Source organism: Sphaerodactylus townsendi, linkage group LG01, assembly GCF_021028975.2.
Source record: "Sphaerodactylus townsendi isolate TG3544 linkage group LG01, MPM_Stown_v2.3, whole genome shotgun sequence".
Taxonomy (NCBI): domain Eukaryota; kingdom Metazoa; phylum Chordata; class Lepidosauria; order Squamata; family Sphaerodactylidae; genus Sphaerodactylus; species Sphaerodactylus townsendi.
This window is the reverse complement of record NC_059425.1, coordinates 44,380,459-44,403,771: the sequence shown is the minus strand read 5'-3', so window position 1 is coordinate 44,403,771 and position 23,313 is coordinate 44,380,459. Positions and strand designations below refer to the sequence as shown.

General features: G+C 38.4%; 1 protein-coding gene across 1 annotated transcript; it reads left to right on the top strand.

Moving 5' to 3' along the window:
- Positions 1-58: 58 nt before the first annotated feature.
- HNRNPLL (heterogeneous nuclear ribonucleoprotein L like) lies at positions 59-23,313 on the top strand. Its single transcript, XM_048481676.1, has 13 exons — positions 59-400; positions 3,542-3,660; positions 4,796-5,033; positions 5,560-5,645; positions 5,847-5,943; positions 6,032-6,104; positions 9,826-9,897; positions 13,402-13,619; positions 14,053-14,174; positions 14,530-14,731; positions 16,482-16,539; positions 16,629-16,727; positions 22,569-23,313. The coding sequence occupies exons 1-13, from the start codon at positions 221-223 to the stop codon at positions 22,622-22,624; spliced, it is 1,620 nt and encodes a 539-aa protein (XP_048337633.1). The 5' UTR covers positions 59-220; the 3' UTR covers positions 22,625-23,313.

Below are 23,313 nucleotides of genomic sequence, written 5' to 3'. Positions count from 1 at the left end.
CGCAACGTCCAATCTTACAAATTCGTCCAATCGCAGGCCAGAGCCTCTGGGTCCTACCTCCACGTTACTTCTGCGTGCGTCGCTGTTCTCTTGTCTGAGGCGAATTGCCTCAGAGCATCACTGACGGGCCCGTTTTGTGGGTCTCCTTTGCGGTGTTGTGTAGTGTCGACTAGCGGGGAACTTTGCGCACCCATTTTCTCCCTCCTCCACAGTCCGCGCGATGTCCTCGCCGTCGTCTGGAGAACAGTACGAAGAAGAAGAGGATGGCGCTTACGAGAGCCAGGCCAAGCGGCTGAAGCCCAGCGCCGCTGCTGAGGAGGGCGAAATCGAGTATGGGGCCGAGGAGGGCGAGAGCCACCGGGAGAAGGCCGCCCCTCGCAGTGGGGGATTCTCAGGCGGGGTAAGGGGATGCGGGCGGCGTCTGTGGTCCCGCTACTCGCGGAGTGCGCGTGCAGTCGGATCCCGTCTGTGCTTACTCGAGAGTAACGTAGAGTCCGCAGAGCATATTTATAACGAGTTGCAATCGTTACAAATGAACTCGTTTCACCATTTCACAATCAATTATCATAATTGCAACTCGTTATAAATATGCTCTGCGGGATCCCAGATCTTTATACTTTGGTTCCCTCTTGGAGTCTCTCTCGCTTAGTAGGACAGCAGAGAATTTAGTGGTTTTTCGTTTAGTCTTTTACGCTTTCTTCTTAAAGAAAGTGTTGATTCCATTAATCCCAAGGGTGTTTTTTTAAGCGTATTTATTTTTAGCTTCTTTTGCCAAAAAGATGACTGGTGCGGAGTCGGGGGGGGGGGGGAGAAGGAGAGTGTGCATTTCTGACTCCATTTTATCCCCCCGTCTCAATTGCGATATAATTCTCACGTGAATTTAAATCTTAATCCTCCCTCCTCTAAAGGGATTCGAAATTGCGCTCACTTTGGCAGCACATATGCTATAATTGGAACGATATAGAAGAGGGGGGAAGACAGCCCTCGCCTCTGGATCCCACTTAGGCTGTTCACCAAGAGAAGGCTTTGTGCATAGGGTGTGGGGCAGGCTGCTGACTGTGTTTATCCTTCCCCTGAGAACAGATGATTGCCAGCATCTCTTTTCCCTTTGGAAAATATGATTTCAAAAAATAGAGACTGATTTTGGTGTGGGAGAAGGAAGAGGCTATTGTATTGTCTGTCATCTTTCCAAAAGAGTCCTGCAGTATTTGTGGGGATGGGACTATTTGTCATCACTTTGTGTGTGTCATAACTATAAATTTACCAAACTGTGTAGATAGCACATGAGCTTTCCCACCCCAGTAACAGAACAGTACTTCCTTGGAACCTTTTCTTGAAAATAATTGTAGCTGCCAGCTGTCATTCATTAGGACATGTGATTCACTCTTACCATATGGCTGTATGAACTGGTGAATGATTTCAAAAATTGTTCTTTGTGCAGGCATAGTCTAGGTGTATCATGCATAGCTAGGTTCATTATCTTGGATCCTCCAGGACTAAATCTGAGCCTTTCAAGAAACAGTCTTAAATATATAGGCTCTTGAGTAAGATGGTCTGTGGCTATGGTGTGCATTGTTATCTGATGGCACACAACCTTATATTTCTTTGAACAGGAGCTGTTGTCAGTGCCCAGAACCAGTTTCTAGAAGCCATGTTCAAATGGATCTTACTCAGTGGTTGAATGTGGTACTATTGCACTAATGTACACGTTAAAAAAAGTCTTTTCAATGATAATACCTTTCTTCAAGAATTGGCTTAGAAAATGGGCAAACAATTTACTATTTAGCTTTCATAAAGGTTGTGTAAGACCTTCCTTTTAAGCAAGCTTTTTCTCTGTGAAGAGAATGATGTAATGATTTGGCAGATGCTTTTAAGCTGTTTGTATAGCTTTTCTAAATACTGACTTTTGCTTTGATTCTTGGTTCTAAATTATGTCTTTTTCCTTGATGTTAGCCACCTTGAGTTCAAGGAAAGGTCAGATAAAACCTATAGAACTGGTAGTTAACTTCAAACTAAAATTGTTTACTGAAGCTTTGCTGCTATTAAATTGCAATGGCCATTTTATATGCATACGTACTTTGATTCTTCATCTTTCAGATTCCTACATTTGCCATAAGGTTTTGCACCCCTTCTTCTATTATGTATGTTTATGATGAAGGATACTGCATAGAAAAATAATTTCATCATTCTTTCATTTTACAAAAATGAGATTTAGTCTTGCATATTTCGTTTACAATTACGAGTTTAAACAATGGAGCTGTGTTCAGATATTTAGATTAGTGAGTCCCTATTATGGAAGCCAATAATACATTCTCACTTTATCAGTAATTTGTTTCAATTTATTTATTTCAGTTAAATCAGCAGGTTTTATGTTGGAGAAATGTGTCTCAGTTCCAATTATTTGTTTGTAGATGCTAGTCTGCTCAAAGCTGTACTGAATGTGAAGTTCTCACTACTAGCACTGTACCTGTGCACATACCAGTCATCCTATGTACCCTTTACACTTCTCTTTCTAGATCTGTTAATTGAAAGTTATGGGTGGGTGGTTTTCAATTATCTGTTACACATAGGGGGAGAGAATACTCTGGTTGACTTTCACATAGTGTAGAAGGGACTGCATCTGCAGTCTAAATGCATTCATAGTCAGAATTACAAGCATGCCTATACATTTGCATCATTGATAAACAATTGGTCATTACTCTTCTATCAAGCAACAGATACACAATAGTTCTATCAAACAACATATATGCACTATTTAGTGTGAACATAGCTTCCCATGTCTCCTTCAATAAATACATTAGCTAAAGGGAATTCATATTTAGTGCTGGAAGAATACAACTATCCCCTTCCCCCACACATATTTTTCATGCCCTACTGAATGTTGTACAATGGTGGCTGCACAAGTCTCAGGGATACTTGTTGAATAGCACCTACAACATTCTTTTGTCAGGCAACATAAATCTAGCTCATTTCTGTGCCCTTTTATGACCCTTTAAAAATCACTATTTTTATTCTTTAAAGTATTCAGACACTGATACAGCGAAGTGTGCTCATGCAGTCCTTCAAAATAGCAGGGAATCCAAGCAATACTGACAAATAATAGACCATTGTTTTATTAACATTTTGTTGACTGTAGCTTTCTGAGTTTTTGGAGAGCTATGCCTTTTCCTGCTAAACATCTCTTATGATTGTTTAAAACACAAAAGGCTGCAGCCCAGTCTATCCTGGTATCAAATGTTTCATGCCCTCCTTGCACATGTTATGGGGGAGAAATATTATGCCATTACCACTGGTTTCTGATTAGCACAACTTTAATACCAGGAGTAAATTAAGGGCTACTTTCTCATCTGGAAAGGCATACTCAGTAATGGATTTTCAAGATAACATGGACGCACTCCTTGTAGGCCAAAGAAGCAAATACAGTTACACTTGAACATTTAAGATGTTGATTAGAATTTGGTAGGGAAAAGATTGAGACATTTATTATTTTTAGTGCCTGTAATATTTGTTATGTTAAAAGCCTAATGCTTCTTCTTGCTAGGATGCAGGTGGAAGTCATCACAAAGTTTCAGTTTCTCCTGTTGTCCATGTCCGAGGACTCTGTGAATCAGTTGTGGAAGCGGACCTTGTGGAGGCTCTTGAAAAATTTGGAACCATATGGTATGTTTAGTCGATCTTAGGGGATTCAGAGCTAACTTTCAAATGTATTTTTTATTGTTTTGATGACTGTGCTGACATTGCTGATCTCTAAGTACTGCTAGTCTCGACAACACATTTGCTGAATTATTTAAATAGTAACATGAGAAACAGCCTTTGTTCTTTCATCGTCATTTTAAATTGTTGAAATAAATTGCTGTTATAATTGCTGATCCAGGATTGACTTTCAGAATTAAAGTAGCTTTTGTGCAGTAAACATCTATAGTCAAATCTTTTGAATTAAACTGTAAACTGTATTTGTTGAACCTTGGTCTTGAAAGATCTTTCACATTATATATATTTTAAATTATTATTATTTATTAGTTTTGCATACCGCCCTCTCCCAAAGGGCTCTGGGAGGTGCACAACATATGAATATAAATAAGTAGAGCACAGTTTTACACATAACAAAATACAGCTATAATACATATATATGGCTTTATTAGGATTAAACAGCTAAAACCCCAATTTAAAACACATCGTTCCAATGCAATCTCGTGTCCGACAACTAAAACCCTCCCAATGGGGGGCGGGGGGGCGGTAGGTCCCTCAGAAGTTGTGGGACCATCAGAAGGGGGGGCTGGGGGCTGCATCAGTGAGTGGTCCCTCCAAACGCCCAGTGGAATAATTTGGTCTTTCAGGCCCTGCGGAACTCACCAAGGTCCCGCAGGGCCCGGACAGCTGGACGAAGGGAGTTCCACCAGGGAGGGGGCAGGGCCCTTGTGTATAGAGCCCAGAAATACATTTCTTGCTGAGATTTTAAAGGGTATAAATTCATCTCTTGTGGTGGACAAACTAATTTTCCTTCTTGCCAATTTGGATTTCTATGTTTCTTATAGAATGGCACAATTCACCTTGGCAGCCAAGAAAATACAGGCTAGAGATGTGTCCAAAGGCTGAACTATTTTAATTGTATATAGTAAAGGAGTTTATATGTTTTTAACATGCTTTTTAAAAATTTGTTTTTGCTGTGGCTGTTTATGTCCTTTTTGTGTATTCTAATAACCTTTACCCTTATATAATATGCTAAGAAGTTAAGTTTTTTATTTTTAGTATTCAGTTGAAGTATATTATGTTAACATCGTTTTTTGTTCTGTAGTTATGTGATGATGATGCCATTTAAGCGCCAGGCTTTAGTGGAATTTGAGAATATCGAAAGTGCCAAGAAATGTGTGATGTTTGCAGCGGATGAACCAGTATATATAGCTGGGCAACAAGCATTTTTCAATTATTCTACAAGCAAAAGAATCACTCGTCCAGGGAACACAGATGATCCCTCTGGTGGAAACAAAGTCCTGCTGTTATCAGTTCAGAATCCTCTATATCCAATTACTGTGGTATGGTTTATTTTTAAACATTAACTTTCTGATGTAAACATTCTTTTTTTTGTGTTCTCCTTTCAATGCAGAGTTGGCAGAACAGATGCAATTGAGTGAAAGCACTTTTGGCTGCTGTGCCAGCCTCGTTTCCAGATAGTGAGGCTAGGTCCATGAGTTTTCCATCCAAAATAAGTGGGTCTAATCCTTCCAAAGCATTAATGTTCATGAACAGAATCACCTCCACTTTGTCTCAATTCTGCTTCAGCTTATTCTCTTGTAGCCACTTGACTAATTTAACTGTTAACTGCTAGCGTTTTCTCACATTATTACATACCACTTTTGGGCAGGTGTCAGTGATGAGAAATCCTATCTGTAACTTGGAGATAAGTGTATTTTTTTTGCCTATGCAAAACAGGTTCTCATTCAAATAATCCAGTTACTTGTTAAATATCTTTTGTGTTGGCACATTTATTGGATGAATATTTTTGAAGCCTATCTTGCAAAGCTCAAAATTCTTGAATATTTTCTTTTTCTTCTTTTAAAGGATGTCTTGTATACAGTGTGCAATCCTGTTGGCAAAGTGCAGCGTATTGTCATATTCAAGAGGAATGGAATACAAGCCATGGTTGAATATCCTTTCTAGAATGTTTGTGTTTCTTCGGTGTTAAATTATTGATTATTTATGTTATAGGGCCAGTGATTCCCCAACCTGGCACCTGTGGCACTGTGGTGCCCACAAATGTATTTCCTGAAGTCCACTTAACTTCTTCCAAATCAGTTCTCCCCCAAAGCAAAGACTGCTATAACTGAAAAATCCTTAATGCAACCTATGTTTGAATCGGTTTTATGTGCCCAGAAGGCAAAAGCAGCACTCAATGGAGCAGACATATATGCAGGATGTTGCACACTGAAAATCGAATATGCTCGGGTAATGTTGATACCATTTTAAGTTTTTATACTCTTCCAGGTGGGAGAGTAGAAACAACAATCAAAGCTCTGTCTGTTTATTTTAACAGCCAACTCGACTTAATGTCATTCGAAATGACAATGATAGCTGGGACTACACTAAACCATACCTGGGCAGACGAGGTAAGTGTGTTGGTAATGGTTCTACGTGTATGTGTGTAACTGTATATAATACATGCAATTAGCTTGTCTAATGCATTAGTAATTTTAAACCAACTGGTGATGCTCTGCTGTAAAACCTTATCTTGTAATCCTGGAAAAGAATAACTTTCAACATTAGTGCCCCCTGCTGGTCAAATTGAGCTATTTAGTTCAAGAAGGAGCCCACACATACAAGCATGTTTGCAGTACAAGGACTTGCATTTCTCCAAGCAGCTCTCACTCTTTGGAGGAGAGGACACTGATTGATTATTCCTTACAAACTACAAACTTGCACACTGCTTCTTCATGGAAAGGATTGTTCCCCATATGTTGGACAAGGCATTAAGAAGGATAGAGGACTCCGGCAGGCTGACTCTACACTTCATCATGCACCACATCGGCATCATCAAAGGCCCTCTGAAAAATCTCAGACTTGCAACTCACCTTGACTGCATACTGCATGCACCATCACCACAAGCATATCAAGGAGGATACTCACACCTCTTCTGGTTTGCATGGTATGAATACCATGGTAGACTGTACCCATTTAATTCAGCATGCATGTGTTTCCAAGCTTATGTCCCTTAAAATTACAGTTGTAGAATGAAACTCCATTAAATGAAAGATCCAAACTCTTGTTTCTATCCTGTACATTGTTGTAATTTTCTTTGCTGTATGTAAGAGAAAACTGACTAGGTTTTCCAGTGTAAATGTTGTTTCATAGTGAACTGAAAGAATACACTTAAAATTATTGGAATTTAATAGCACCCTGTCAAACCCATCCCCTCAAGTATTAACAGCTGAAATAAGATATAATGTGTCTTCATATTTCTTTACTGAAAGCCTTAGTTGGAACATTATTTTGAGTAGTAAAACCGTTGCATGAAAATGTAATGCACAATTGCTATGTAGTTTTATTTCTGTAAATATTGTCTGTAACTAAATGACTTGTGTATAATTTGCTGTAATGTACCTTTTGAAAACCTAGGCATTTATAACATGGAGTTGGGAACTTATCTTATCAAGGTAGAGTATCTTTTAAGTCTTAAATGTGAAAGTAAAGGCTTCAACTTGCCTTTTAATTCTTGCCAAAGGGTTGGATTTTATGCTTCTGAAATGTTTTAATAAAACCTAGCTCCTGGACAGGCAGAATTGAGTTTTTGTAAAAAGTTAACAAGGGGCTGCAGTGTTGGGTAGCAGGTTGTCCAATCTCAGCAATTGTGTTAAAACTCAAATTTTGTTTCCAAACAGATTATGTATTTGAAATTGAGAAAGTAAAGAGGGTTACTTTAAGTGACTCACTAGTTCATAATATTAAGCAATTAGCTGACAGTTTATTTACGGCCTATGCATTGTCCCAATAAATGAAAACCATGGGAAATGAGAAATAGTTTGGAGATGCCTAGTAAACTCTTTGACCAAACAGACCACATGGCAAGCTGCTGTTGAAACTGCCCTTATTTCCAAAGGGATTTGCCATGCTGCCTTGATAGCTTTGATCTGAGAAATACAAGTCTGCTATTTACTTGGATATGTAGAACGAGCTTTGTATTCTTTGGATCTGGCCCTAAGATTTCTTTTTTATTTGACTTGGTAGACAAAAGTTGCAGAAGGAAAGGGAGTGAAATCGTGAAATCTACTACAATTCTACTTTATTTTTCTTTATACATTTTTCTTTCTTTTCACACTTTTCCTGAAACCAGGAAACTGTGAAAAAGAGCATGCACGGTTTTGTCTGAACGATGCTGTTCACTCCTTCACTTGGGAATCTGCTGTCCCTAGCAGTTCTAAGGAAGCTCACAGGGCATAGTTGAAGAATTTTCCTTTAATGTTGTGAGCAGCACACTAAGTAACTAGAGTGGGTTATTCCTTCTACTTGAGATGGAACACTAGAGATGTAAGAGGAGCCAGAGGACTGGAACTGTTTGCCGTAAAAATGAGCTTCCTGGCATTCTAACACAAGTGGCCAACACAAAAATGTCCCTGTATTAAACTAATTAACATGCATTCTTCAAACCACCCCTTTTCTCTCAAATAGCATGTAAGGTTCTGTCTTTACCAAGAAAGCTTTGTCAAATAAGCTTTTATCTAAATTTCTTTACTTGAGCTCATCGCTTAATTGGCAGTCCTTAATCTGACTGTATGGATATGTTTTGGGTTACATTTAAATCTGTCCTTTTCCCAAAGTCCTCAGAGTGACTCTTTGGCCTCACAGCAACTTTGAAGTAGGTCAGCATGAGAGTTTGTTTTTCCCAGGTCAGTTTTAGAGCTGCTGCATTTTGAATTTGCTTTCTGCCAAAGCAGTCTAGCCACTGCATATAACTGTAAAATATAAGCATTAAAAATGTTCTAGCCAGCATCTCTTAATTGTTTTTTCCCTAACACAGTTTTTTTCAGGCCTTCACATTAATAGACTATTATTCAGAAAATCTTGTACATATAAAGGTTTTCCTGTAAAGGTGAAATAGGGTTCTTAAAGTAAATCTTAGTAAAGTCAATTTTTATTCCAATAAAAAGCTCTATTGAAAGTACATTTTATGGAAATGAGAGCTCTGCTTCTTTGGGATATGTTTAGGATTTTGGTACTAAAATCTTTCCTTCTTGTCGTCTTCTCCAAACTCAAATAAAATTATAAGACCCCTTAATTTCATACCAGTGACTTTATTACAAAAACTTGTTCAACATCCCCAACTTTGAAAAACAGTTTTTGTTTTAAACCAAAATTAAAGTTTTGAATGCTGTTGATTTTTACTGAGAAATATGAAAGCACATATTTGAAATAAACGTTTTAAAGTTGTGCTTAACTGTGATTGGATGTTCTTCTCATTTCTCATTGCTTGGCAATAAACTGAAGGATCAGCCCTTTTATTTGCTTAATTAAAACAAGCAGCATGACTGCTGCTTTCTAAGAAAATCTGAAGTAAAAATTTGGCTGTCTTAAAAATGGCTCCAGGTTGGTGCACTGCTTTTATCCAGTAGTGTTGACCCCAGGTTAACTTTATATTCTTGTATAAAATGCAGTTTGCTGAAAGCTTTCCATTGTTAAGTGCTTTTAAGAGTGATATGATATGGCATCTCTAACATAGACTGTAATAAATATTACTAGTATAGTAATGTGAAATCCTTTCAGCATTCCCTAAACCAATAGCTGTTGACTTGATGATGTATGTACACAAACATGGTACTCTCTGTTTACTGATTATGAAACCATGTAATACAGGTTATTGTTGGATTTTGCTGAAACTTCTTGAACGAAGCCCACTTTGAAAATGTGTTGCTGTTGGAGCTAATAGTATGACTCAGGTACTGTCCTTCAAAAGTACTGCATTCACAACTTGCTTTAAAAAGATTTGATGGTAATTTCGGCTTTGCTGTATTGTGTATACTATCATGTGATATTAAGGAACTGTCAGTTTTCTTAGGGTTAAAGTGTGAAAATGTTTTCAGTGCAATATTATAATGGTGGTGTCTTAAAATTGTATTGTATTAGAGATACCAATGGAAATGAATATCTTTAAAAAATCAAAAGTAATATCGTAAAATAATTTGGGAGGATCTGGCTTGCCACTGCTAGAAACTGTATGCTGGAGTAAATAGCCCCTGGTCTGATCCAGTAGGGATGCTCTTAATCAAAAGTACTAATGAAATTCCAGTAACTTTAATTGATTCTTCTGTTTTTGTTAATACGACTTTTTCTTTTTAGACAGAGGCAAAGGCCGTCAGAGGCAAGCTATTTTAGGAGAGCACCCCTCTTCGTTTAGGCATGATGGCTATGGTAAGTTAGTGAGATGTTGATATGACTTCCAGTGTATTGATCTGAAGAACTGTTTGTAAACTGCTGAATTATTTAAAAATGTCTGCCACTCTTAGATGTTAAAAGAAATTAGGGTAAAAATGTAAATAGCGGACCTTTATAAATTAGGTGAGTGGGCTAAGAAATGGCAAATGCAGTTCAATGTAGCAAAATGTAAAGCGATACACATCGGGGCAAAAAATCCAAACTTCACATACACGCTACAGGGGTCAGTTCTATCAGTCACAGACCAGGAAAGGGATTTGGGCGCCTTAGTGGATAGTTCCATGGGAATGTCAACTCAATGCATGGCAGCTCTGAAAAAGGCAAACTCTGTGCTGGGGATAATTAGGAAAGTAATTGATAATAAAATTGCAAAGAGTGTCATGCCTTTATATAAAGCAGTGGTGCGACTGCACTTGGAGTACTGTGGTCAGTTCTGGTCGTCACATCTCAAAAAGGATATCGAAGAGATAGAAAAAGTGCTAAGTCTTTCAGACACATGGTGTGATTTTATGCGTGATTCTCATTCCCCACATACCATTTCATATGGATGGTCAATACGGGAAGGTGCAACTTGCATTGGAAGTCCCGAACATGGGAATCTAATAATTTTCTATGTGGAATTATGAATAGACTATAACTTTGGGACATTGACAACGGGACACTACCAACACCATTACAAGAGACGCAAGCTTCTATGAAGTGCGCCGGGTTTGGTGAATATGGTTGAACAAACTGGAATCTTCCTATGATAATGGTCCCAATCATTCCACTTTTCAGCACTGGCACTTTATATTTATAGACATTTAATTTGCACTTAATAGAACATAAGTTACGGATTATAAGATGCTTGTGTGATTTGTGTATTCTGCAATAATTACGATGTGTAGATGTTTAAATTGTATAGATGATTGAATCATTCACACATTAAAAAGTTGTAACAGTAATAGAGTCCGAGCTTAGTGTGCCAACTAATCCATTCCAATTTGACACCTCTGAAGATGCCAGCCACAGATGCAGGCAAAACGCTAGGAAGAAGATCCACCAGACTATGGCCACACAGCCCAGAAAACCCACCACAACCAGTTTACTGCACCCTTCCCTAAAAATTCTTATTATTGAACCAATTCCAGTGCTTATGGACAGACTCCCAAGAAAAGCAGGAGTAAGTCAAGAATGAGGAAAAGTGGAAGGGGAGTAAAGTGGTGTGGCTTCTTTTTATGATAGCACACTACTGCATTAAATGATTGGATGCTTCCTCAGTTACTTTGCAGCAAAGCAATATTTAATGTAACTGTTTGTTCAGCAATTAATGAGGATGATCTAATTCCATCAAATGTGACTACCTGGCCCCTTGTAAGTTGAGACAAAATAGTAAAACTAATCTTGGAATTAAAATAAAGGACCAGGTTCAGATGCCTTACTGTCTGAATTATTGAAAAAATATTAATTGAGGGACCCAGCCATTGGCCAATTTATTCTCTCTTATTGACCAATATGGGATCGTACCAAATTCCTGAACTCAATCATGCCCATATACAAAAACGGTGGTCTTGATAATCCTGCCAATTTCTGGCTAATTAACCTATTATTCATCATGGGCAAATTATATGGTAAACATCTGGAACAACACCTCATGGACTGGATGCAAATACATAATATTATTGGTTCACAACACATTGGATTTTCTAAGGGAAAATCTACTTTAGATCACTGCCTGTCACTTGCTTTTTTAGTTGATGAATACATGAACATGGGAAGGAACAAGCTCTATATAACCTTTATAGATTTGAAAAATGTGTTTGATACGATTGACAGAGACTTGCTCTGGAACAAATTGAAGAAGCTGAGTATGGAATAGAGGTTATTATTTCTTCTTAGGAAAATCCATGTGGCCACCATGTTGTCAAGTTAAATGTACAGTTAACAGCAAATTGACTACTAAAATACCAGCTTAAGTAAGGATGTGTCCTTGCTCCACATTTGTTCAACTTTTTAATAAATTATTTGGCACAGAATTTAAATCATGTAAATAATCACCCCTCCAGGTTAGGTTTTTTACCAATTTCTTTTTTCTTTATGTTGAAACATCATTGTTTCTTGTACCAGAGTTGGCCTCACTACAACTGTCAAGATAATTCACTCTCAGTTAGTTATGCTAAGTCTAAAAGTGGGTTTCCCCCCAAAAAAGTTGGCAACCACGAGTTTTGGCAATATGGAAATTGAGCAAGTCAAATTTTTTAAATAGCCGAGCATTTCTTATCAATATAATCTTAAATGGACAATGCGCAGAAATTGTGATATTAATTTGGCCAGATGTTCTGCAACACAAATCAAACCATTTATTTTTTGAAAGGCAACCAGTTTGTTCCTACTGCAATAGAATTTTTACTGCTAACATTTTAATGCAAATTTTATGTGATCCCTATATAGATCAGTTCTTTTAATAAACATACTGAGGCCGTACAAGCCTCTTTTTTTCTAGCAAAACGTTGAGACCTCAAAGTGTGTTTCCTTTTTTATACATCTATGGGACAAGGTTGTATGGAAACAAAGTCTTGGATTGCCACCTTTAGGTACTGGCTCAAAATTCATTTTACAGTCAAGCCGAATAGTCTTCTTGCTCTTTTTGAAAAGTGATACTTTGGTTCCATGTAATTCTGCAAAAACTGAATCAAATCAGCATAGTCTATGATTACTTTCTGACAAATTGTTTATTTTTTCATCTATTAAACAGAGACTGGTGGATCATGAATGGCAGAAGTTCTGCCCCTCTCAACCATATTTATGATCTCCAGCTAAGTTAGATGTACAAATTCAGCTTGGAACTATGGCCCACTATTTCCATAATGTAGACATCCCTGCTCAATGTAGAATGTTTATGTTGGCAAGACTGAATGCTTTTCCATTGAAGGTATTAGCAGGAAGATTCTGTCATGTCCTTTATGAGGAGAGACTCTGCCCATGTAGAAGATACTTGCCAGAGTCAATATTTATTTATTTTTTATTTATATTTATATACCGCCCTCCCCAAAGGCTCAGGGCGGTGATAATATCCCATATTATTCTTGATTGTCAATTATATGAGATACCTTTTGGCAAGTTTCTTCTGGCCATCTTTCAGGCCAAAAGATTTTGCTTATAAGGAGCAGGCTATCCAATATTTACTGAACTATCATGATCCCGGAATTACTGTCTTGGTGGCAAAATGTTTGATGGATTTTTAATATAAAGTCTGTTAAACCATCTTGATATTCTTGAAAGTGTTCTTTGTATATTAATTGTGCTTTCTTATTCTCTTTTTAATGTTTGCTACTTTTATCATATTTAATGATATGCCATTAAAGGTGAATTTGATTTTATTTGCAGCAAAGTAGTGGCAAAGAAAAATTGTTGCAAGGTTTTAAAACAGTGTATCGTAAACGTACCCATTAGATCAATGAAGCTGTTCCAGCTACACTAACTAGCAAATTTTGTCTTTAGGCTCACATGGTCCTCTGTTACCCTTACCAAGTCGATACAGAATGGCATCTCGTGACACTCCAGAGCTTGTAGCATATCCGCTTCCCCAGGCCTCCTCATCTTATATGCATGGAGGTAACCCCTCAGGTTCTGTTGTCATGGTTAGTGGATTGCACCAGCAAAAGATGAACTGCTCAAGAGTCTTCAACTTGTTCTGCTTGTATGGAAACATTGAAAAGGTATAAAAAAGAATTAAGGTAATATTGTTAAAATGAACAAATAATTTCTGATAAAGAGAAATAGATGTCCTTTTACAAAAGCTGCAGACTTTAGTAGTCTTTAGTCAACTTCAGTTTAGTGTAGCTGGCATCATGTGTTCTTTTGCAAGCAAAAAAGAAAACACATTGTTTTAGTCAGAGAATATAGGAAGAATATAGGAAGCCTGAAATTCCCCCAACCCTATTAGATTCTGGCCTTTAAACTGGCAGTGTTGAATCAGAGGGGTAAGTTTACCCATTTGTCACTTATTACACCAGTGTCCAGATCTTTCAGATCAATCAGTGCAAGGTACTTAATACCTCCAGCTGGCATAAAGACATTTAACTCCAAGTTTTCATTCTTCAAGTTAAACTGACTTCCTTTCTCTCCCCCCCCCCCCCCCCAATGCCGCAGGTAAAGTTCATGAAGACTATTCCAGGCACAGCTCTGGTGGAAATGGGTGATGAGTATGCTGTTGAAAGAGCAGTCACACATCTCAATAATGTCAAGTTATTTGGGAAGAGGCTTAATGTTTGGTATGTGGGAGTCCAGTTTTATACTGTAAATACTAATACTGGAGCATCTATTACATGAAAATTGTTTAGCATTGTACAGTTAAGATGCTGAAAATTCTTCTCAATTAAGCATTTTGCAAGAATACAGTTAGTATAGCATTTTAAATATTACATCTTCTGCAATTCTGAATTTCATTGATCCAGCCATAGTTGGGCCATTCACTTGAATAACTGTGAGGTTCACTGTGGGTTGCACATTCATGGAAGTTCATATCTTGCTGCTGCATTAGGCCTTTGTTTTGATAAGGGTGTAAAAATCTTTCAATCTTTTATGTTCAAGGAGGTATTATTTATAATATGTATTCTTTAATTGTAGTGTGTCCAAACAGCATTCAGTTGTTCCTAGCCAGATATTTGAGCTGGAAGATGGTACGAGCAGTTACAAAGATTTTGCAATGAGCAAAAACAATCGGTTTACTAGTGCTGGCCAAGCATCCAAGAATATCATCCAGCCACCTTCTTGTGTTTTGCATTATTATAATGTTCCACTGTGTGTGACTGAAGATACCTTTGTAAAGGTAGGTACGGAAGTTGATGAATTTTCCATTTTAAAATAGAATATAGAAGTCAAATCTCAATATCCATTAAGAACATAAGAACAAGCCAGCTGGATCAGACCAGAGTCCATCTAGTCCAGCTCTCTGCTACTCGCAGTGGCCCACCAGGTGCCTTTGGGAGCTCACATGCAGGATGTGAAAGCAATGGCCTTCTGCGGCTGTTGCTCCCAAGCACCTGGTCTGCTAAGGCATTTGCAATCTCAGATCAAGGAGGATCAAGATTGGTAGCCATAAATCGACTTCTCCTCCATAAATCTGTCCAAGCCCCTTTTAAAGCTATCCAGGTTAGTGGCCATCACCACCTCCTGTGGCAGCATATTCCAAACACCAATCACACGTTGCGTGAAGAAGTGTTTCCTTTTATTAGTCCTAAATTGTTGTTCCTTAAAAGAGGTGATTTTCATCTTTTCATCTTTTTACATATTGGGTAGTCTTTAGAAATCAATTCCTTACTTTGGAAAGCTAAATGTGTTGGTTAAAGTAGAATATTTTGAATTTTTAAATGTTAAATAAAAAATAAGAGCCTCCATTAAGAGTTTAAAATGAGCATTTCAAGCCTAGGCAACAAAGAGACATTTCTCTACATAAGAGGACATTTAAAAGATTGTTATGGGGTGCCTGTTCTCAAAGGTCTTGTTCCCAAATAATCCTTGATGTAATTTACAAAATTTAACAGTGTAGTCTGCAAGTGAATCTGTTATGATTTTTCAGTTGCATCAGCATCGATGTAAATATGTAGTTGACTGCATCATCTTCACACTGCATAATCTTCACACATCATCTTTACACTTCACACTGAAACCATATTGCCACAGCATCCACACAACTAATTACTATGATCACTAGTGCAGTTATTTCTATGATGTCTGTTCAAGGTCAAGTGATTTATGGCACCGTAAAGTTGATATTGTTGCCATTATGAAATATCCCATTCCCCTAACTCACAACTTTCCCCAGTTCTTCCCACCAGAAACTCTCTGAACTCTTAGGGGCTTGAGCAGTATAATTTATCCTTGGCCATTTGTATGATTCTCAATTTCTCTCAATATTCCATCTCTTTTGGAGCATATTTGATTCTCATTAGCCCAGGTTTTTGGGACTTTTAGTTAACTCAGTGTCTTTTTTGGGGGGCATGGGGATTTCCCCAACTAGGGAGAGTTCCTGAATCCTTTTGGTAGATAGCTTGGTTTCATATCTTTTTAAAAATCCATATAAAGGTTATCCAGTTTGCTATTCAAACAAAATAGTGGTTATAATGACAACATAACTAGAAGGCTTTCTGCAGTGCATGAAGTACAGCAACAGAGAATGTGAACACAGTCTTAGCTTTTGATCCGGGCTGTGCCTTGCAACCACATTCATGCTTTGGAATTGAATTGCCTTACTCCAACATAATCCATAGTTTAATACAAGTCTAAATTAAAATTGAAAAGTTTTTTTCACTGTTCAGTAACTTAATAATGCTATTTAAACATGGTTCTGTAGTTTAGGAAGAATTCAAGGCAAGTGGATCAGCACGACCGTTCACAGCACTGGGAAGCCAAATGCCTTCCCTTTTACTCTGTTGTGTATCCCATATTACAGTCAACAAAGTGAGAGTTTATTTGGAACTGTATTATTTTTCGCACCTATGATATACTAGTAATACTGCAAAATCCTCTAGAGTGAGATTCTTGCTATCTGACTTGATTTTTACATATTCTTTTGACAGCTGTGTGATGACCATGAAGTTTTGTCTTTTATCAAATACAAAGTTTTTGATCCAAAACGTAAGTAAATATGTTTTTAGTTAAAAAAAAAGACAACCTCCTATTCATTCTGGAGTGGAGAGAACATTTTTAAACTCTTGTTTTGACAGCTTCAGCTAAAACACTTTCTGGACTGTTGGAATGGAAATGCAAGACAAATGCAGTGGAAGCTCTTACTGTACTTAATCATCACCAGATAAGAGTCCCCAGTAAGTCACCATATTTAAATATTTCTCAACTTTATATTTTGTCTTTTATAGCATCAGCTGGGTAGAAATTGAAGGTAGTTAGCAAGACTTATGAGCCAATTGGGCTTATTGCTCCATCTCAGTTTATACGGAGGATGCATGGTGTTTGTCTCTGTTCCTTCTTTGTTCTATTTCTTTCTAAATAAACACACTGATTTCCAAAGCAGAAGCAAAGAACTAATTTCAATCCGATTATTTGTCCTAAAAGTATTGGTTGAGGAAAAAAATTATCTTCCATCCCTGTGACATGGTGAACTTTGAATCCTGTAACTCCTTGATTACAAGTTGGTTAGAAAATGGGACTGAGCATGCCAGTCACATGATTATACCTGTTCAGCTACAGGAACCATCTCTCCCCATGTGTCCAACTGCAGACTTCAGACGGGACTGTGCGAACGGTCCCGATGCTCCACCAGCTTCATTTAAGCTGGTGGGAAGCCGCTGCCTCTGGCCGTGCAGAAACAGCCACAGAGACAATTGTTTTGGAAGGAACAGCCAAGAAACGTAAGTGAGAGGGAGAATGAAAGAACCTCCATGTTAAAAAAGAGTAAGAGATAAAAGGTTCTAGAATGTCTAGAAAGAATAAGAGGAACAATAAGAGGAAGAATAAGAGGAGTTGCACTAGGTGCAACTCCTTCTTGCTGGCTAATTTACTTAGCTAATTAGCACAGCTGTACCTGCAGCGCAAGTAGGACTAATAACTTTACTTGGATTTCTTTATTCAACAACAAAGAATGTTTAATTATTAATTACAGTGTTGCCATCCTTTGCTTCACATTAGGGACATGTGTAGGAATAAGCCAAATTTTCCCCTTAATGTCTCAATCTCACCATTACAAAGCTTCAGCAAATGTTATTTGAAGTTTGTAAAAATTACACATTTTTAAAATATATATCTCAAACTCAAAACACAAAGAGTACCCAAGCAAGGTATTCCTCTCATATTATCCATGCATGTAGTAATAGTAGGAAAAGTAAGTACGTTATGATTCAAATCTGTACCAATTTACCCATATTTTTAAAATGGCACTTTTTATGTTAGAACATAACTGCATTTTTAACTACTTACAGCTAATTCTGCTTTCTGGCTGCAGTTATGGTCTTCCTTGCTCAATTCAACATCTCTTCCTGTCAGTGCCCTAATTATACCTGGTTCATTTAACCAGGACTTTCTTGAAATCTTTCTCCTTTGCTGTCTCCACCCTATTGCTCCTAGAGACCATTAGAAAAATTTCTTTGCTTCCATTTTTTTGAGAGCATGCTATTATCTGGGGGAAAAACATCTGCTGAAGACTGAATATGTTGACTATATTCTCATACATTATTTTTTTGTCTTGCGTATTATACCTGATACATTTTTAAAGAAGTCAATCAACCAAAAAAAGTTAATTGCTTACTGTAAGCCACCTAGAACAATAAAAAGAGCAGAACCAAATTTATTTTAAAGTTAATACCTAAATACTATGAAACAATGCAAATTTCTTTTCCTATTTGTCTGGGGAGGGATGAGTGCATGTATCAACAAACACGTCACAAAACAGGCTAAATTTCTTATTTAGGTCAAATAGCATAAACCTTTATGCATAACACAAATATTATTCTCATATATTTCAGATAGAAATTCTAATGTCAACTTAGTATGTACAGGAAACTTCCCACTATACAGAGTCCAATCTTCTTTCTTATAATTCAAAGTTTTCTCCTACTGTTGCAGTCCAATGGTAAAGTCCTATACACATAATATATTTGTGTGCCGTTTCTATACAATAATAAACAATAATAGACAATCTACCATATCTTTTACATCAGTCTACTTACATACTCTCTGATTACCGAGCTGTCTCATCCCACAGTATCTTGGCTTTGGTGTTCCTCTGTGAGCACTCAATGACCTTATAGGTCTTCTAATTAACCACACCTGGGTAATTTTCTGCCATGCTCATAAATGGCAGGTATAATCCAAAGACTTGTTTAAACCTAATACATCGGTTTTAAACTCATAAACGAAACGATTCTCAGCCTGTAATATGAGTTTATCTAAATTAATATAGGGAGCCGTTTGATTGAATTGTTGAATTACACAAAAGTCCGAATCTTTATGATTCTCAGCAGGTATAATTAGGGCACTGACAGGAAGAGATGTTGAATTGAGCAAGGAAGACCATAACTGTAGCCAGAAAGCAGACTTAGCTGTAAGTAGTTAAAAATGCAGTTATGTTCTAACATAAAAAGTGCCATTTTAAAAATATGGGTAAATTGGTACAGATTTGAATCATAACGTACTTACTTTTCCTACTATTACTACATGCATGGATAATATGAGAGGAATACCTTGCTTGGGTACTCTTTGTGTTTTGAGTTTGAGATATATATTTTAAAAATGTGTAATTTTTACAAACTTCAAATAACATTTGCTGAAGCTTTGTAATGGTGAGATTGAGACATTAAGGGGAAAATTTGGCTTATTCCTACTCATGTCCCTAATGTGAAGCAAAGGATGGCAACACTGTAATTAATAATTAAACATTCTTTGTTGTTGAATAAGGAAATCCAAGTAAAGTTATTAGTCCTACTTGCGCTGCAGGTACAGCTGTGCTAATTAGCTAAGTAAATTAGCCAGCAAGAAGGAGTTGCACCTAGTGCAACTCCTCTTATTCTTCCTCTTATTGTTCCTCTTATTCTTTCTAGACATTCTAGAACCTTTTATCTCTTACTCTTTTTTAACATGGAGGTTCTTTCATTCTCCCTCTCACTTACGTTTCTTGGCTGTTCCTTCCAAAACAATTGTCTCTGTGGCTGTTTCTGCACGGCCAGAGGCAGCGGCTTCCCACCGGCTTAAATGAAGCCGGTGGAGCATTGGGGCCATTCACACAGTCCAGTGCGGGCAGTCCTGATACTGCCACTGCCCACAGGGACAGCTCTGCACGGAGCTGCCCAGGGCGTGTGTGAACAGTGCCCAAGGACGGTGTTTTTACCATCCCTATGGTGCAGTTTTCCGCCCATGCGGATACAGCCAGTGATTAAGCTGGAGAGAGAAGTAATGACTGGGTCCATGTTCTCCAAAGCCTGTTTGTCTGTTCCTTCTGTGAGAACAAGTGAACATGGCACATCTTCCATAGACTTTGGAAGCATACATCATGGGGGAGGCTACAATCTAGCTGCTTCACTGGTCAGCAGTAGCTTTTGAGTCTCCTTACAGGCACTGGTGTACTTGCCTAGGGACATGGGGTACCCCTTGTCCCCGGGCGCATCAATTGAGGTCACATGGGGGGCGCCAAAACATCCTCCTACACAGTGAGTGATTGAGCAAGCCCTAGCAAGCAGGCACTGAAGCAGCCGACTGCTCCCAGTGCCTGTCGTAGCCCCGCCCACTCTGTACAGTGGCCTGGAGTGTCCAGGGGGCGGGGAGAAATCCCACTGGGCTCCCAGGAACAGGACTGGGGAGCTCTGCCTCCCATCCCTCTGACCCAGTGTGCCTTATTCACCTTAAATTAAGTGTGGCATTACTCAGAAGCCTTCTCCCCGGCAGCCGGGCGCCAGCAGGCACAGGAAAAGGCAAGCTGAGCAGGGAGCCCAGCAGCAGCAGAACTGAAGATGATGCTGACGTTTGTTTGGTAAACCTTCTGATGGGGAGTGACTTGTGAGAGATTTACATGCTTAAAAGTTAATTCCCCTTGCACTGGTTTGGCTGTTTCTCAGGCCAGCAGCCTACCTCACAGGGTTGGTGTGAGGACACAATTAGGAAAGTGGTGGGGAGAGAGCCATGTATGTTTTGCTGGGGGTAGGAGGTGATTTGTGAGAGATGATGCTGACGTTTGTTTGGTAAACCTTCAGATGGGGGGTGACTTGTGAGAGATTTACATGCTTAAAAGTTAATTCCCCTTGCACTGGTTTGGAGCTGTTTCACAGGTTAGCAGCCTACCTCACAGGGTTGGTGTGAGGACACAATTAGGAAAGTAGTGGGGAGAGAGCCATGTATGTTTTGTTGGAGATGGGGGGTGTTTTGTGAGCTGGTGCAAAAAATCATTGTTTGGTCGTCGTGAAGGAGGGTGGCCACCTATGCCAGGGGCGGGAGGGGCGCCAAGCTCAGGTTTTGTCCCCGGGCTCCAGTTTGCCTAGATACGCCGCTGCTTACAGGAGAGAAAGGTGGGATATAAATCCAAACTACTACTACTACTCCTCTTCTTCTTCTTTCATGTTTTGTCTCTTAACATTCAGCAAAAACCTGCCTGCTTTGGAGCTCGTTCAGGACAGCAAAAGAGACTGAAAATATCTTTGCCATCCACTAGAGGGCCAATCACAGCAGCATTTTGCTGAACAATGCTTGTCTTCTCCCCGGCCAATTTCAGGGAGTTGATTAACAAGCTCTTACAAAGTTTTGGCCTTGAGCATGCTGAAAAACCCAAGTAAAAGCAGAAGAGGCAGGCACAAGACATTTCCTTCCTTCAGCCCTCTACTTCTGCTCTCTTCCAGGCATCAGAGACAGTTTAGAAGTGTCTCCTCTGCCCTCCGCAGATGGTTAAGGAAAATTATTAGGGGATGAGTCAGCCTATTCTTCAGGGAAGTTAAAAACGTTTTCCCAAAAAATGACCAAACTGACTTCTTTCGCTTGCCCAAGTCCTTCATTCTGACCTTTACAGCTGTCCCATTGCTGATCATCACAGAGATAAGGGCTAGCATAAGTTAGATATTTGTAGTGCTGTTCACATCCATGGAACATGTACATCAGAGTTCAGAGAATTAAAATTTTTGTGTGTCTTCATCTATTCACAGTAATAATGTCTCAAAATTACTCTAGCCAGATGGTTCAAGGCCTGCATATCACTAACCTATAAGGTCTGGTGTTTACCAATACCCAATGCTGCCATCATGTTGAGGAGATCATCTACCATATCAGCAGCCTTATGTATTCAAGTACCTTTGGAGGAAATTTGTAAAGCAGTTACATGGAATTTAATCTTACTTTTGCCCCATTATTATAAACCCTTATGTATCTGCAGTTTCTGCCTTCAGGAGTGTTGTCCTATGTGGCTTTTCCACATAAGAATATGACAACAACAGTGACTCAAGATTGTGTACTCTTGCACAAGATTCCTACCTGGAGTGTGGATTCCTTTCTACACAGATGAATAATAGACCATTTGAATTTACCATAAAGGGTCCTTCTTGTCAATGGATGGAGGCAATACAGACCCACCCAAGATAATTTAACATCCTATCAGTGTCCTTAGAGTTTAACCAAAGTCTCTCCCCTTCTGTGAGGGGATTTTGAGCTATTTCTGTTCTTATTCCTGTGTCCATTGGCATGTTTAGTAGTCCCTCCCTTCAACTTGTTTTTTTTATTGGTCTTAATAAAATATATGACTTTCTGTACCTTTACCTAATCTCTTCGATCTTCTATACAGATGATGCATGGTGCTTGATATACTATGTGCTGAAATCCCCCCATCCCCACTAACGTAAAGACTTAGCATAACGTAAAGACTTAGCATAGCTGATTAGCATAGTTCTTTTTGCAGCACAAGTGAAAGAAATAACTCAGCCTGGATTTTCTCCATCTGCTGACAGTAAATTCCAGTATTCTGTTCCTCAGCTCTAGTTTTTAAACTTTGATGTTTAAACTTAAACCTGTGAGCTCTATGCAAGGTATTGGTAGTATGTGTATGGGAGCAGATACCATGGGCTGCTCAAAACACTTTTTAAGAAGAAGCTTAGTTTCCACAGGTGTCAGGCTGGTGTAAGAAGAAAAACGATCCCTGGGGATATTTATTCTAACTGTTTAGCTTTCTTTTTATCTTGCAGATGGCTCTAACCCATATACTTTGAAGCTTTGCTTCTCAACTTCATCCCATCTGTAGAAAAGAGGACAGCATGTTAGAAGCTTCTTTCATCTTCTACAAACTTGAAACTGTATGTTGGTTGTAGGCTCTGAAATACTTGCTCATTTTTCTTTGTTTCAATCTGCTGTTCTCCCCACCCCCTGTTTTTTTATAAAATGGATGTTTACAAACATCATTTTCCCCCCTTTGGCCTCCAAAAATAGATGTTAGCATAATATGAAAAACTTGTTACCTTGTGTAACTGTTATCTATGGATGTTTGAACTGCCTTAAGGGTAGCATGTGCAAAGAAAATGTACACTGTCACAGACCTTAAAATGCAGTTCTCACAAACCAGTAAAATGTACACTTTTCTTAAAGGATTTACAATGGGTATTTTCCACTTGAACTTCAGTGGAAAGAAGGATTATTGTATTGGAATATTAGCTGTGAAATTCCTGGTTACTACTCTTGGGTAGATTGTGTTGTGTAATCCTAAAAAAACAGAACTGCATTTATAAAATCTTTTCAAATTGCACATAATGACTTTTAGAAATATTAAAAGGTATTTGATTTTTGAGGAGATTTCACAGGAGAAAAGTGAATCCCTTCTTGCTTTAAATTGATTTTAAATAGCGTCTCCTCAGAATAATTTTTCACTCACATTGGCATGATGTGTTCCTAATCCTAGCCTGGAAATTACATGCAAAAATAAATTATTAACACTGA